The following is a 15738-nucleotide window of genomic DNA, read 5'->3' as shown; positions in this document are numbered from 1 at the left end:
TATTCTTTCCTTCTCACTCCTTGTCTTCTTATTAGCCATTTATTCTTCCTATGGGAATATGCAGTATTGTATATTTCTAATGGCATAATCCTATTAAAACAAAGAAAAAGACGAAATAGAAGTGTTTTTACTTGTAATCTCTGTTCAGAGAATACAGTAGTCTTTGTATCTGGAGGAGTCAAGAAATGAAACCACTGATTTAAATTCTCCCATGTTTTGAAGGGGTTAAATTCAGTGATACAGAGTTGTTTGAAGCAAAGATGTCATAAATCAGAGTGGAGTGAGGATTTACTTCAGTCTGTATCCCCTTTGGATATGGCAGTCCCATGCCCTTCGAGATGTGGAGGAGGTACAGAACACATATGTGTGTCATGGAGATGGGCGTGGCAGAAGTTCTCTCAACACATATTGGAGAGAAAGGTTAAAAAGTTTTAGTTCTCCAGTGCCAATCCATGCTTAATTCCTGAATTGCTCAGAGTGGGAGAGAAAACAGTATGTGAATGGTCAGAATATGACCGGCAGAGGGCGCTAGGGTGGCACAGAAATGGAAACATTTAAAGCTGATGCAGTCTCAGATAAAAGTCAGGTGTAAAGGAAAATGTAAGCCTAGTCTGCTCCACTTGGAAGCACAAATCTAGTGATTCCTTCAACTGAATACAAACCCAGCAAGGTTTCAGTTCCTTTAAGCAAGTCATGACAAGGATTTTAGCTACTATCTGCAAGATACCAAATATTGGTTAAGACAAGATTAAGAGTGGCTGAGCAGATATTTGCATCAGAATTAAGATTTCACTGGCATGCTAGAGACCTATGGAGCACATGTTGTTGTAATGGGGTGAGAGTCAGGGTGGAAATAACTCTTAGTCCAAGGTAAGAAAATGGCCCAATTCAATCAATCAACCAACAAACATTTATTAAACTACTGTTGCTAGGCACCGTACCAAGCACTAGGGATACACAGAGGCAAAAGGTAATCCTCAAAGAGTTTACAATCTAATGGGGGGAGGCAACATGCAAACAAATATATACAAAGCAAGATGTATGCAGGATAAATAGGAAATAATAACGGAGGGAAGGCAAAGGAATTGAGAGCTGTTGGGGAAGACTTCCTGTAGGTCACAATGTAACCTTAGACAAGTTACTCCATTTCTCTGGGCCTCGGTTTCCTAAATTGTAATATGAAAGGTTTGAGATAGGTAGTTTCTAAGGTTCCTTCCAGTCCTAACATTCTCAGATGACTAAAGTCATTCATGGGCTTTTAAGTGGCACTATTCTTACTCCTGAGCATATCTGTCTATACCCAGGTTGAGGCAGCATCCTCTCCCTCATTCATATATCTGTTATTTCCGAAGCCTTTTGCTTTCCATACAAAATCTGGTCAAGTTTCTAGGTTTCCCCCCAGGGGAATGGGCTTGTAGGTTCTTCACCCGGCCCTACCCCCCCCCCGCCCCCCATGAGGTAGTTATATCTAGCCATATAGACTGGGGAAGGATTTTTAAAGATAAATCAATACAAGTAGAGTGTTATCTCTTTTCAGATTTCGAAGTTTCCCTAAGGCAGGTGAAAGCAAATGCTACTTTGATGCCGGCAGCCTTCCACAATAAGAAGAGGTTGACTTAAATTTTTTTTTCTTTTTAAATTAGTAGAGCTATTGAGAACCAGGATTTCAGAATTGCTGTTTTCGTTTTCTTTCGGTAGCGCGAATGGCTTTGCTCCTGTCTCCGCCTCAGACTCCGAGAAGTGGGGGAGCAAAAGGGGAGTGAAGGGAAGGGGGGAAGGGAGGGAGGGAGAGAGAGAGAGACAGAGACAGAGAGACAGACAGAGACAGACAGAGAGACAAAGAGAGCGAGAGATAGAGACGGAGAGGCAGAGACAGAGACAAAGACAGAGAGACAGAGAAACAGAGAGATAGAGAGAAACAGAGGGTGAGAGATAGAGAAGCAGAGATAGGCAGAGAGAGAGAGATGCATATCTAGCACTTAAGTCTCCTAGATTCAATGCTCCTGGGTGGCATAGGGTGGGGGAAGGGGAGGAAGGGAAGGGTGTTTGGAGGGAGGGAGGGCTGGAGGAAGGGGGAGAGGCAGCCACGGTGGATGAGGTAAGGCTGGCCACCGCAGTGGTACACACAGATTCTGCGCCAAACCGCCTCCTCCTCTTCGGCTCCAGCAGGGGCTCTAGGGGTAGCGGCGGCTGGCCTCGTTAGGCAAACCCCGTCCGGGTGGGCACAGCTGCACCGGCCCGACCCCGTTTCGGGACGGGACGCAACCACCTGCAGCATCCTCCCTCCTCCCTGTCTGCTTCCCGTGGCCTGGCCTGGCCAGCTCGAGGTTGAGCATCTTTCTCCCAAGTTGACCTGCCCCTTATTTAACCGCACTTCTCCCAGTTTAAGAGTGATACCGTGATGACTAACGCCTGGCCACTCCCTATAGCCCTCCTTTTCTCAGCTCACGGCCTTGACCAGCCCTCCTTTCCCCGGACCATCGGGGGGCTCGCTGGACACCCTCCAGTGCCCTTGGGACACACCCCTTTTCCCCTAGCCGCCAGCCAGTAGGGCCAGCACACGGGACTCGAACCTCTTGTCTCTGATATCCCCTCCCTGGCCCCGTGCCCCTTTGCCCGGCCACACACACACTTCTAACCAGACCCCTCCAGAGCCAAGAGGGAAGGGGTCTTGGAGTGTGTGTGTGTGTGTGTGTCTTGGGGCGTGTTGGTGAGTATTTGAGAGAGGAAAGGGAGAAGGAGGGAGGAAGGGAAGGCAGCCCTTCTCTCTCCATCCTCTGGGCAGCTATCGTTGCGCCCCCAAGCAGGGGACAGCAGGCTCCCGGGCCCCGCCCTCCCCTCCTCCCCCCCAATTTTCCCCGCCCCGCAGGCCCCGCCCGCGCGTTGCCCGGGGAACCGCGGATCCCCGCAGCTGCAAAAAAGCAACCGTAGGAGCGTGCGGCCGGCCGCTGTTGCTGCTGCTTCTCCTGCTCCTGCCGCTCCTGCCTCGAGCCTCGAGCCCCGGCGGCAGCGCCCCAGCCCCAGCCCCGGCCTCAGCCCGGCCCGGCCCCGATTCCGCGGCGCCCTCCGCGCGCCCTCGAGCTCCTTTCCCCAACCCCGAGCTCCTCTCCGGGCCATGCTGCCCACCCGGCGCCCCCGCCGCCGCCGCCTCCTACCCCCCTTGCCGACCGCCCCGCTCCCCGTCGGCAGGCCGCTGCTGCCGGGGCTGCTGCTGCTGCTGCTGAGTCCGGGGCCATCCCGGTCCCTCCCGGTCACCCCGGCCGTGCCCTTCCCGGACCCCTGCGCGCTGCAGCCCTGCAGGAACAACGGCACCTGCTTCCCAAGCGCCAGCGCGAGCCCCGGCCCCGGGCAGCAGCAGCCCGACGTCCAGGAGCCCCCCGACCTGGGCTACAGCTGCACCTGCCCCGCCGGAGTCACGGGCAGCAACTGCCAGGTGAGGGGCTGGGGAGGGTCCGGAGCGGGCGCGCCGAGCCTGAGCCGCGGCGGCCGGGACAGGAGCATCCTCTCCCGGGCTTTCCCTCGCCTCTGTCTCTCTTTCTGTATTTCTCCCTGCATCCTTCCCCCGCCTCCTCACTGCCGGCATGCCTGTGCCCCTGCAACTGGGGCCGCTTCTTGCTTCGTTTTCACCGCCACTCTCTCCATCTTTCTGGGGCATGTGCTTATCTATCCCTGTGTACGTTCTATGTGTGCTCTTCGGCAGCCCGTCCCTCCCCCCTCCCTTGCCCTAGCCATCCACGACCACCACGGCTGGCTCTCACTCCTTCTCCTTCCCTGGATTTTCTTCTCTCCCCTGGCCTGGGCATCTTCACAGCCTAGCTCCTCACATAGCTCCTTCTCTCTGGCTTTCCTGGGGAATGCATTCTGTCCCCTAGGATGTAACGTCCATGCCTTCATTCACTTCCACTTACTTCTGTTGTGTGTATTACTTCCTGCTGCCTGCCTGTCTCTGTCTGCTTGAGCAGACACTATTCTGTCTCCTTCAATTCTTCCGTGCCAGCCAAACACAGCTCATTTACTCCCCTAGTTGGTAGGGGTTAGGAGGCCAAGAGGAAGATGGCTCAGGTGGTGGTCGGGTGCTACCGAAGCGCTTCAGGCCCTCTAGACTTACCAAGGTTGCCAGCTTTTTTTTTTTTCTCATTAAATATTTAAGGTGGATGTTGTTACCCAAAGGAGTCATGCTCATCCTTCCTTGAGAGTGGTTTTTTTTTCTTTTTCTTTTTTTCTTCCCTGTGCTTTCCTAGTTGGGCTGTTCGCTAAGGTTGAGAGAACTTTGCTTCCCCTTCAGGGATGAGCTAAAAATGCAAACCGTACGCTTCAAATGGGAGGAGCAGGAGCCGGTGTCTTAGTCCATTCTGAGACTTTGATTTCTCTTTAGAGTTAATTTGGCATTTCAGAAAAAAAAAAGGTAGCATTTATTGGAAGGCAAATGCAATGAATGTGATGTTGGTGTTAACGTGCATTGGATGGATCTAACATATATAGGCAGATATAAGTATATATCTATAGTATGTGTCAGTCTTTTTTTTTTTTAATTGAGAAGTCACAACACAATGTATCAACTAATGAAGTATTAATCAAAGAAAATGTTCTCGCGGCTATTCAGTCAAGAGAATCGAAAGGTGCTTTCTGATGGCTGTCAGTGGATTTGGGTTCTGAGAAAATCTGTTAGAAAATACCGTATGCACAAAGACCAAAATGTCAACCGCAACCAAGTTAGCTTTGGTTCGTTTTCGTATACATTTCAAAAAAGAAATTCAGTGCCTAGACTCTGTTAGTAGAGAAACACTAAGCCACCAGCAAGGGTAGGAAAATGAATCTGATGCCCTTGAGAAGAGGCTGTTCTGTGATCATAGGATTCATTTAAACTAATTAGATGTGAACTATCCTTGGGCTCCTATTGAAAAATCCGAGGACACAATCTTTCCACATTGCAAGTAGACCTGAAGAGAGTTGCTTCATATGAATTTAATTAATGAAAGACTTTTGATGGGAACGGATAGGAAAATGATCAAACCAGCTTTTTTGGGGGGGGATGGAGTGGGGGAAGACTTCTCTCACCCCCATTTCTTCAAGGGGGAGGAAGTCACGTGAAGTAAAGAAGGGATCAAGTTGATTGACATTGGTGGATGATGCTTAGTTTTATTTAGAGGTCCTTTTTTAGGGCAACTGTCTACAGGGAGGTAATTTGTTTCAAGGTAGTAGATTTCCCTCTGTTCATGGAGCTGTAATTCCAGTGGAAAAGACATATGACTATTCACTAGGTTTTGATTGTAACTGTTATCTGTCTTTTGGAACCCTAATCATCAGAACAGAGCTCTCGCCTCCTACTTTTGGAAAATCTAAGAGAACCACAAATAAATAGAGGGATTTTGTGTAATTTCAACTGCTTTGCCACTTAATAATGGGAGAGTGGAGAAGTATGGAGTTGTCTGGTTGCTGCAGCCCATCAGTTCTCACATTTTCCTGTGTGAATTCACTAACTGAAAGGGAAAGTTATTGTACATTTTCCAGTTCTGCCTGTAAGAGGCGTCAGTCACTTCCTCCATGGTGAGGCAGGGCAGGGCAGGCAGTGGAATAAGGGGGTGGGGAAGCTCTGGAGCAACAGTGAGAGAGCATAAATGGGGCATGAGTGTATCAGCTCAAGTCAAAGGGTACTGGACCGGGACATAGTTAACACAAATTTTAGGGTGTTTTTTTTTCTTTTAAAAATTTCATTTAATTTCTTTGGAGGCCTCATTGATAATGACTTTTTTTGTGTGTGTGTTTCCTAAACTAGATGTAATAACCATTATGGCTTTGGGTGACTTTTTAAAACAAGGTATTTGTTAAGGGGGAAAAGGGGATCACATCTGTGATTTCGAGTGGGATTCCACTGGTGCAAATGAGTAAGTAAGCTGCAATTTACCACCTCAGAGAACTGCCTGGGGGTACGGAGGAGTCAAATGACTTGACCGTGGTCTATGGGTTACTGGGGATCAGTGGTATGACTTGAATTCAGGGCTTAATACCTTCTAACCATGGCCAGTGAAGAAGCACAAACTTTTTGATTAGATCCAAAATGATGGTTTAAGATAGAAGAGAATTATTCTAGATTAAAATAGCCATAGATTATACATGATCTTCAAGGATCCCTGATGTCGTATTTTAGTTATAGAAATGATTTGGGGCAACATAGGTTCTTTCACACATAGAATTGTGGAGAGTGCTCCATATTCATGGGGATCAGGGAAGAGGAACTTGAAATGGAAGGCTATATGAAGGTATTTAGGAGTTAAATTCAAGAGAAAGGCATAGAAATTGCAATTTTAACAGATTTTTTTAAATTTGGAATTTGGCTTTTGCTTCATTACCAAAATGGTCTTATTGAGGTTTTCCAGTTACTAATTACTCATGAATACTCAGTTTTTGATTGTTTAAATTTCAGGTTTTATGCTTATTGCAGTAAGACCTGGGGTTCTCACTTTCTTTTCTTTTCATTTTTTTTCCTTTGCTTTCTTTTCTTTAATAGCCTCATCAGAAAGGACATTTCAAAGGTTCATAGCCTTGGTGTCAACTTTCACTTCTCATTCTCCCTATCCACCATATCCAGTCCATTGCCAAATCTTGTAATTTTTCTCTACACTTTGCATACATCCTTCCTTCTCTCCCCTCCCATAGTTATCACCCTAGTTCTGGACTGCATCATCACTTCTCATTGGAATAGCCTGCTAATTGGTCTCCTTGACTCTCATGTCTTCCACTCCAGTCCATCTTCCATACAGTTACCAAAGTGATTTTCCCAAATTGCTTATTAGCTGAATGACTGGCAGACTAATACAAATAAGGAAAGGGAGTATTAGCCATTGATAAGGGATGGGGTTGCTGAAATAGGGCCTAAGCTCCTATTGCTAAATTATCCAATAAATATTTATCAGTATTTGTAGAGCATTTCTTAAACTGAAACAATGTAACTAGGAAGGCAAATAATATCACTACTAATAATGACATCTTGCATGTGTATGGCCTACACTATCTCAATGGCCTCCTAATATTAGTCTCTCTGTTTCATGCTCTCCCCTCTCCAATGCATCCTCAGGATGGCCGCCAAAGAGGTTTTCCTGAATGACAGGATTGGCCATACTGTTCTCTGAACTCATACTTTTTTGGCTTCTTGTTGCCTCTAGGATTATATATATGTATATACACTCCTCTGGTTAGCTTTTAAAGATCTTCACAACCTAGCCCCAACTTAATTGTAATTATTAATTAATTAAATAATTAACAATAATTAAATTTAACTTTTTAATAAACAAAAATCTATTTTTTCTTTCCCCCATTCTTCCTCCCAACCTTGAAAAAGAAAGAAAAGTAAAACCTTTGTAAGAGACATAGTCAAGCAAAACAAATTTCTGGCATTAGCTGTGTCCAAAAAACATACATCTCAATCTGCCTCCTGAATCCATGACCCTCTGTCAAGGAGTAGGGAGCAAGTTTCATCATGAGCCCTCTGGAATTGTGGTTGACCACTATCTCAGCTTGGTAGCCTAATCCTTTTATATGTTACTCCCCTTCTGAAACATGAATGTCCTGTTAAATAGCCCTCATGGCTATTCTTCATGCATGTCACTCCATTTACTGTCTCACCATCTTTCCTACTGTCCCCCATACCCAGATTGTACTCACCTCTGCTTCTTAAACATCTTTCCTTCAAAATCTCACCTGAGCTGCCTCTTCTATGTAAAATCTTTCATGTTCCCCTCACCCCAAATTTGCTAGTGCTTTTCTTCCTCCCCCTATTAAAAAAAAAATTCTGTATTAGAGAGGCAATGTGGCATAATGGATAGAGAGGGGAACCTCAGAGCCAGGAAGACCTAGTTTCCAGGCCCAACCCTGACACCTCTTGGTTCTGTGACCTGGGACTTGGTCATTGAACTTGCCCCTTACTCTAGGTAACTCTGGGACACTATCAGTGTGCCAACCTGTGCATTCCTGTGGAGGAAGTCTTTTCTACTAATTAGCGAGCAGGACTCATCCCTATCTATAGAACTTGCATATATTGACGTGTGTGTATGTGTGTGTGTGTGTGTGTGTGTGTGTAGAATATAGTCTTTTCCAATAGAATATAAGCCTCTTTTTTAAAAAAATTTTTTATTAATTAACTTATTTTGATTTATCAACAATCACTTCCATATGCTTTTGAGTTTAAAATTTTTCTCCCCTTTCCTCCCCACCACTCTCCCCAAGACGGTGCACAATCTGATATAGGCTAATATATATACATTCTTATTAGACATATTTTCAGATTAGTGATGTTGTAAGTAAAAATTAGAACCAATAGGAGGAACCACCAGAAAGAGGAAACAAAACTCAACAGAAGAGAAAAAAAATAGCAAACAGTATGCTTCGATCTGCATTCAAATTCCATAGTTCTTTTTTTGGATGTGGATAGCATTTTCCATCATGAGGCCTTTGGAGATGTCTTAGATTCTTGTATTGTTGGGAAGGGTTAAGTTTATCAATATTAGTCATTGCACATCTTGGCTGTTACTGTGTACAACGTTCTCTTGGTTCTGCTCACTTCACTCAGCATCAGACCATACAAGTCTTTCCAAGTTTTTCTGAAGTCATCCTGTTTGTCATTTCTTATAGCACAATAGTATTCCATTACATTCATATACTACAACTTGCTCAGCCATTCCCTAATTGATGGGCATCCTGTCAATTTCCAAGAATATAAGCTTCTTGAGGGCAGGGATTGTTTCATTTTTGTCTTTTTTCTCTGGCATGTAGTTCCTGATTCTTAGTAAGAGTTTAATAAATGCTTTTATTTGATTTATGCTTTCTCAAAAAATGGCATATGATCCTTACAACAACTGAGGCCAAGAGAAGGGAAATAGTTTTTCCAGGGTGGAGGTGCTATGGTAGAGTCATAGAGTAGAAAAAAAAGCTGGATTTGGGCTTAGAGGATGTAGGCTTGAACACTCATCTTGCTACAGTAAACTGGTTGTGTGAGTTTGGGCAAGTCCGTCCTCTGCTCTGGGCCTCTGTTTCCTCTTGTGTAAAATGAAGAGTATTGGGCAATGTGATTTCTTTTTTCTTTCTTTCTTTTTCTTTCTTTTTTTTCAAGGCAATTGGGGTTAAGTGACTTGCCCAGGGTCACACAGCTAGTAAGTATCAAGTGTCTGTATTTGAACTCAGGTCCTCCTGACTCCAGAGCTCTATCCACTGTGCCACCTAGCTGCCCCAGGCTTTATGATTTCAAGTCTGTTTCCAGCTTTAAATCCTGTAAACATAGTACTTAAAAAGATTTGTTGTATTTGAAACAGGTACTTTTGTTTTAATGGGATGGAATTATTAGGTACTTTTTATTATTATGCACTTTTTTTTAAAGGCAATTGGGGTTAAATGGCTTGCCCAAAGTCACACTAGTAAGTGTCAAGTGTTTGATCTGAGGTCACATTTGAACTCAGGTCCTCCTGACTTCAGGGCTGTTGCTCTATCCACTACGCCACCTAGCTGCCCCTTATTATGGATTTTTGAAAAAAAGAGTTAATGGGTTTCGTCGTCTGTGAGAAGCCAAAGCTCTGGCTGTGGGGTCAGGAAGATGTGGGGTTAAGTGTTGCCGCTAATACATACTGTCTGTGTGACTCAGGGCGACTGGCACGCAGTAAGTGTTTAATAAATGCTTTTTGATTGCTTGAACTCACTAAAGATTATATATTACAGAGCAGTTGCCAATCTGCCCAGATGGAGAGAGTTTACACGCCAGGAATTCCTTTTATTGATGGAATCACAGGTCTGGACCAAAATCAAAATGTAGCATGTAACTGATCCAAAAGGTAAAAGATAAGACGTATACAGGAAGGGAGTATATGGGAAGGAACCAGGGGAGCTCAGTTCTAGGCTCTGCTTGTCCAATAACTAGCGTGATCCCAAGCAAAGGATTTAACATTTCTGAACTTCCTCTGTAAAATGAAGGGCCCAGATTTGATAATCCCTAAGGTTCTTTCTAGTTGCAAAACCCTTTCAGCTGACTTATAAAGGCATAGTAGACATATCTTTTTTGATACATAAACCAGGGCTGCCACCATTAACTTTGCTATTAAGGATCTTAGCTGGAAGAATTTTTGTGATAAAAAATAAATCTATACCAAAGAAAAGAGACAAGCTTTCCTGATATTTTGGAGAACCAACTTCAGCCTTTATATTTCCTGTCGAATATGACTTTGTGTCTTTCCTCTTAGCTCCTTTTTGAGGATGCAGTTGCTGGGAAGGAGGGGGCTTTAATTGTTCATTTGAAAAATACAGAAGCTCTCAAACTTTATGGACCTATCCAGCAAAGCTATGGATTATTTAAATCTGTATTGCATTATTTGTAAAGTTTATTTTATCTTAATGAAACATTTTATTGCAAACATTCAAGCATTGATTGAGACACCTGTTTTGTTTTTCATTAGATTTCTGTAGGGATATTATCCTTTGGGATGATAATGAAAATGTGTGATTTTTTTTTTTTACTGAAGGAAGAAGGGGCATATCTGTATAACTGCTATTTATGCAGTTTCATTTTATTCAGGAAACTGATTTGAAGCTCTTCTCTCTCTCTCTCTCTCTCTCCCTTTCTCTCTCTCTCCCTCTCCCTCTCCCTCTCTCTTTTTCTGTGTCTCTGTCTCTCTCTGTCTCTGTGTCTCTCTCTCTCCCTCTTCTCTCCCTCCCCCCTCTCCCTCTCTCTCCTCTCTTCACCCCTCTCCACTCTCCCTCCTTCCCTTTCTCCCTTTGTCTCTCCCTTGTGTCCCCCTGCTAAAGGATGCAAAAAAGGGCATGTGTTTTAAATGAAATTGTTTTGAACTGAGTTTTGCTAGCCAAAATAACAGCTAAGGATATTTATGGATATTTGAACACATTATTACATTTTGGAAAACTGGGAGATTAAACTTTATGTAACCTGAGAGAATAGAACTCCCCCTTCAATCAATGAGTTAATTATTTATTATTATTATTAATTATTGATCTTTTTAAAAATTGAGTTCCAAATTCTCTCCCTCCCTCCTGCCTCTCCCCCACCCATTGAGAAGGCAAACAACATGTGAAACATGTAAAACATGAGGATAGGACTTTTCCAGAGTGATATAGCTTGTCAATGACTGAGCCAAGATTACCGTTGAGGTCTCTTGCAAATTCTGCTGCAATGCAACTGTGTGTGTTGAGAATTGGTGTGGTGTGGTGCAGAGGAGCCATACTCCAGACCTGTATGTGGTCCTCGACACTCCTGAGTACAGCTGGAACCATGTTAAAAAGTAATTGGGAAATATTTAGCAAAATAAATATAAATACAATACAACATAGATAATGCTAATTTGTGGTTTTCTAAGTCAATATGAAGCCAGCACTAGTGTATTAGATAGGGAAGAATGTACTTGGAATTGGGAAAACATGGGTTCAAATCTCACCCCAGATACCTCAGACTTTGGGCAGATCATTTAACCATTTTGAACCCATTTCCACATCTATAAAAAGAGGATTCTAACAGCATTTAGTTTTTTTACATTGTTTTTCCTTAATAACATTTTTTCCAATTGCATGTAAAGATAGTTTTCAACATTCATTTTTATAAAATTTTGAGTTCAAAATTTTTCTCCCTCCCTCCTTCCCTCCCCTTCTCCCTCCCCAAGACAGCAAGCAATCTGATATAGGTTGTACATATACAATCATATTAAACATATTTCCACATTAGTCATGTTGAATAACACTCTTACAAGGGTGAGTAGAGGACAAAAGGAGATAATATATGTAAAGCACTTACATAAATACCAGCAATTATTTGTACACCATTCTCTATTGAAATTTTTTACTTCTATGAAATGAATAAATAAAAAAATTATGAAGAGATAATAATAGCTAATATTTATATAGCACTTAATGTACAAAGTGCTTTACAGTTATCTTCTCATTTACAGTGTATTAAATCAATGGCCATAGATATCTTCAGCAACAGGGACTGGATCTGTAATTTAACTGGCATAGAGACCTCCAAGTGAGGAGAGCCCTACTGCCCATCCAGATCAGCACCTTCCCTGCAATTTAGAGTTGTCTAAACTCAGTGAGTGGACACTGAGTAGTTAAATGACTGCACTAAGGTCAGAAGTCCAGTATGTGTCATAAATAGACTTGGACCTGGGTCTTTCTAACCCCAAGGCCAGCCCTTTAGTCACTATGCTATACTGTCACTCTTTTAAACTATACTTTAAAATGGGATATGGATTGGATTTGGGATTTCATTGGAATAGGAAACATTTGGCTGAGGAACCCCTTCTATCAGTGCACATCAGTACATTATTGTCCATTTATAGTCTTAGAGAATTTCCTGGACATCTCAGAGTCACATAGCTACTGTCCGAGGTGAGACTTGAACCCCTACCTTCTTCGTTCTGAGACCTCTTCATTAACAACTGTCTCTTTAATAGGAGGAGCCAACACATATTGGGGTCTAGTGATTTGGAGAGTTATGGGGATTGGATCAGTTGGACTGGCTGAGATCACCTAAATTCTATTGCAACACCTCTCAGTTTAAATTGATTTATTGTGATCATTTAAGAAGCCCCCATTTCCTCTTCTCCTTTCTCCTTGAATTAGCATACTTTCTTTCACGTGTTGCAAAAATGATCAGACTCACTATAGTGGGTTTATATGACAACCAGATACTTATTGGATGGGTAGTTATGGATGAGGAGCTGGGTTTTTGTCTTGAGAGAGGCAAACACACTCAGCTTTTGGATCTTTCATTCTCCAGAGAAAGAGAATCGTTTTTAACCATTCACCGAGAGTCAACCTCCCTCACACATTGATTTCCTTGTTTTATTTTTTTAGTTCAGATTTCTTTCGGAGAACAGCCTTATTTCTCACAAAAAAAGATTTTTTCCCAGTCATTTTGTTTTAGTTTTCACAAATTTCTTTCTTTCTGTCTAGAGAAGAATAACAGAAGAAGGAAAGACAGTGATGAGAACTAATATTAGCATTTCTTTGAGGCCTAAAATAAACAAATCCAGCTGGATAGAAGTAATATGTGGTGTGTGTTTGTCTTTTTTTTTTTTTTAAAAGAAGGCAGAGATTTTTAATTGAGTCAACTGAAGGAAAGTTGCACTTATTTCTGTTGCTTGAGAAAATAATTATAATTATTGTAATCACCCTTAATAGGATTAAAAATGACATTGATATCCACTTAAAAATTACTAAATTGATTTTATTCCAGATTGCTTTTTTTAAGCCTTTGTTCACTTAATAGTAGCATTATGAGTGACCTTTCCTAAGCAGAGTAGAAAGTCACAAAGTACAGAAAACAGATATCTTCTCAGCTAACTCACTATGATGCTTGAAATTCCTTTCTTCTCTTTCTTTTGGCTACTGAAGCCCACTTTATATATATATAATATATATAATATTATATATATATATTATATATATATATTTGGGGGATCAAATATTAAGTTTGATTAGTCATTCAAATTTAACTCAAATTTTATTTATCAGATTAACCCAGGCATTCCGCTGAGGTTACACAGAGGGAGCCCTGAGCAGTCCTGGGACAGATAGTGGGAGGCTAAGTAGGTATTTGGGGTCCAATCTTCTCATTTTGCAGATGAGGAAATGGAGGCCCATACTGGTTAGTTGAGTTGTCCAACGTCCTGTAGCTAGTGACAGAGGTGAGCTTTGAACCTAAAATCATAGATTTAGAACTGAAGGATCTTGAGAGGTCCTTTGTCTTTGATGCCCAAGAGAGCTAAGTGACTTTTTCCTGTTACCCTGGTAGTGTTAGAAGTTAGGTTTCTTGTGGTCTCATTCCAGAGTCAGAGTTCTTTCCACTGGATCCCGTTTCACTCCCTCTTGAGTTTTGTGTGTGGTACCTGCCGTGATTTGGAGTGCTGTGTAAAATCCCGTGAAAATAGGATGAGTGAGTTATAAAGTTCCAGATAGGGCTCGTAATACATGATGCTGGGAGACTTTCATGATTATCTAATTGAATTGTGCTGAGTTTGTGCAAAATTAGATCAAATTCACTTAGAGAGCTTAGTTAAACTGTACAATAAATAATCCAAACTGAATGATGCATGTTACATGTCGCCTAATTTGTGTGCCCACCAAGTACTAGAAACCTTCATTTTAATACTCTTAGGAACTCCAGTAGAGAGTGTCAAGGACTGTTCAGAAGCCGTCTTTGTATATTGTGAAGGTGGTTATCTCTTACACATTCTTGGGCTCTGAAGATTATCGGGTTCAAAGAAAAGCTTATATAAAGTTGGTTTATAAGTCTATAATTGGAGTTTTTCAAGACATTTGTCAAAAGCCCTGGCTCAATACCTATTGTCATAAGATGCTCAGACTCTCTCCTCCCCGCAACATACTTTGTGTTTTTACATTGTTTTGATCCGAGCATCCTTGTCTTTCTTTGTGTCCTGGGGTGACTTCCATTCATTTGAAAGTGCAATGCTACCCTTTGTTTTCAGCATTTCATAAGATGAAACAGCTCAAAACCTGGCTGAGAGCTCTGAAGCTGAAGCTACCGTTAGCCAGAATTATTTTTCTTCCCTCTCATTTTGTTTAAACATTAATGGAACATCCCCATCCTTTAATGCTCATCAATAGAAAGCTGGCTTTGTTGCTTGAACATTGGCGCAGAGCTCGTCCCGTCGACTCTTATGTACCAAATACGTTTGTGCTTGTAACACTTAGGGACATAGGTACCAAATGGCCTCCACACAGAACCCAGCTTTTCTTTAGGGACTTCAAAGGTGGCCCACTGGTGGCTCAGAATGTACCTTTTGGCCATCGGGTACGCCAGCCCACAGCTTAAGTTTGGAGATGTTCCTAGGGATCCATCAGGGATCAGGCCCAATGGACACTTAGAGAATTTATTCTCTAGGCTCAACTTGGCTCTGAAAATTAGCAGGACCCCTTTGGGAGCTAGAGCTGGCTCAGAGTATGAATGGAAACTTCTTGAGGATGGGACTGTCATTATCTTGTATTTTATCCCTAGCATCTGGCGTAGTGCCTGATACGTAGGTGCTTAATAAATGCTTGTTGATCGATTATGAAATCCTGTGTAACTTTCTTCTCTCCATCTCATGCTGACAACTTGACTTGGACTTTTGTGGTCCCCTTGAAGTCCCCTTCTGAACCTTCAGGGCGGTCCCAGTGGCCTGATGGATCTAGAGTTCAAATTCAGTCTCAGACACTTCCTAGCTGTATGACTCTAGACAAATCACTTAACTGTTGTCTGCCTCAGTTTTCTCAACTGCCAAAAGGGGATAATATAACACCTACTTCCCAGGGTTGTTTTGAAGCTGAAATGAGGTAATATTTGTAAAGTGCTTAGCATGGTGCCTGGTGTATAGTAGGTACTTAATAAATACTCATTCCCTCTCACCCTTCTGTGTACTCTTTTTTTTTCGTTGTACAACTTCTAAGTAGCCATATACATTCCCCCTCCCCCAAATCTTCAAATTCTGAAGTTAATTTCTGTGTGTATGCATAGTAGCTGGGCTGGAGAGAGTCTTTATACCTAATGAAATGTACTTTTTGGTTTCTAATAGTATTAATCAAGTTCTGTGAGAGCAAGAAATGTCTTCTTCTTTGACTGACCAACAGTAATTATTATAGTGTCATGTGTGTAGTGAATATTCAATAACCCTTTGTGGAATGAAAGAATCAGTAATTCAGGACATCACCCACTGTCACACCAGCAGTTTTTATTTTTTAAATTAG

At 42.4% G+C, this 15738-nt stretch overlaps 1 protein-coding gene across 1 annotated transcript in view; it reads left to right on the top strand.

Annotated features, from left to right (window-relative positions):
• Positions 1-3115: 3115 nt before the first annotated feature.
• DNER (delta/notch like EGF repeat containing) overlaps positions 3116-15738 on the top strand; it is a 344569-nt gene continuing 331946 nt past the window's right edge. Inside the window, exon 1 of the mRNA XM_027876054.1 lies at positions 3116-3433. Coding sequence (XP_027731855.1) covers positions 3116-3433 — 318 coding nt within the window. The remainder of the gene's footprint in view (positions 3434-15738) is intronic.

Source organism: Vombatus ursinus, unplaced genomic scaffold, assembly GCF_900497805.2.
Source record: "Vombatus ursinus unplaced genomic scaffold, bare-nosed wombat genome assembly UNPS02014810.1, whole genome shotgun sequence".
Taxonomy (NCBI): domain Eukaryota; kingdom Metazoa; phylum Chordata; class Mammalia; order Diprotodontia; family Vombatidae; genus Vombatus; species Vombatus ursinus.
Note: the sequence above shows the minus strand (reverse complement) of the source record. Positions and strands in the feature narration are given on the sequence as shown.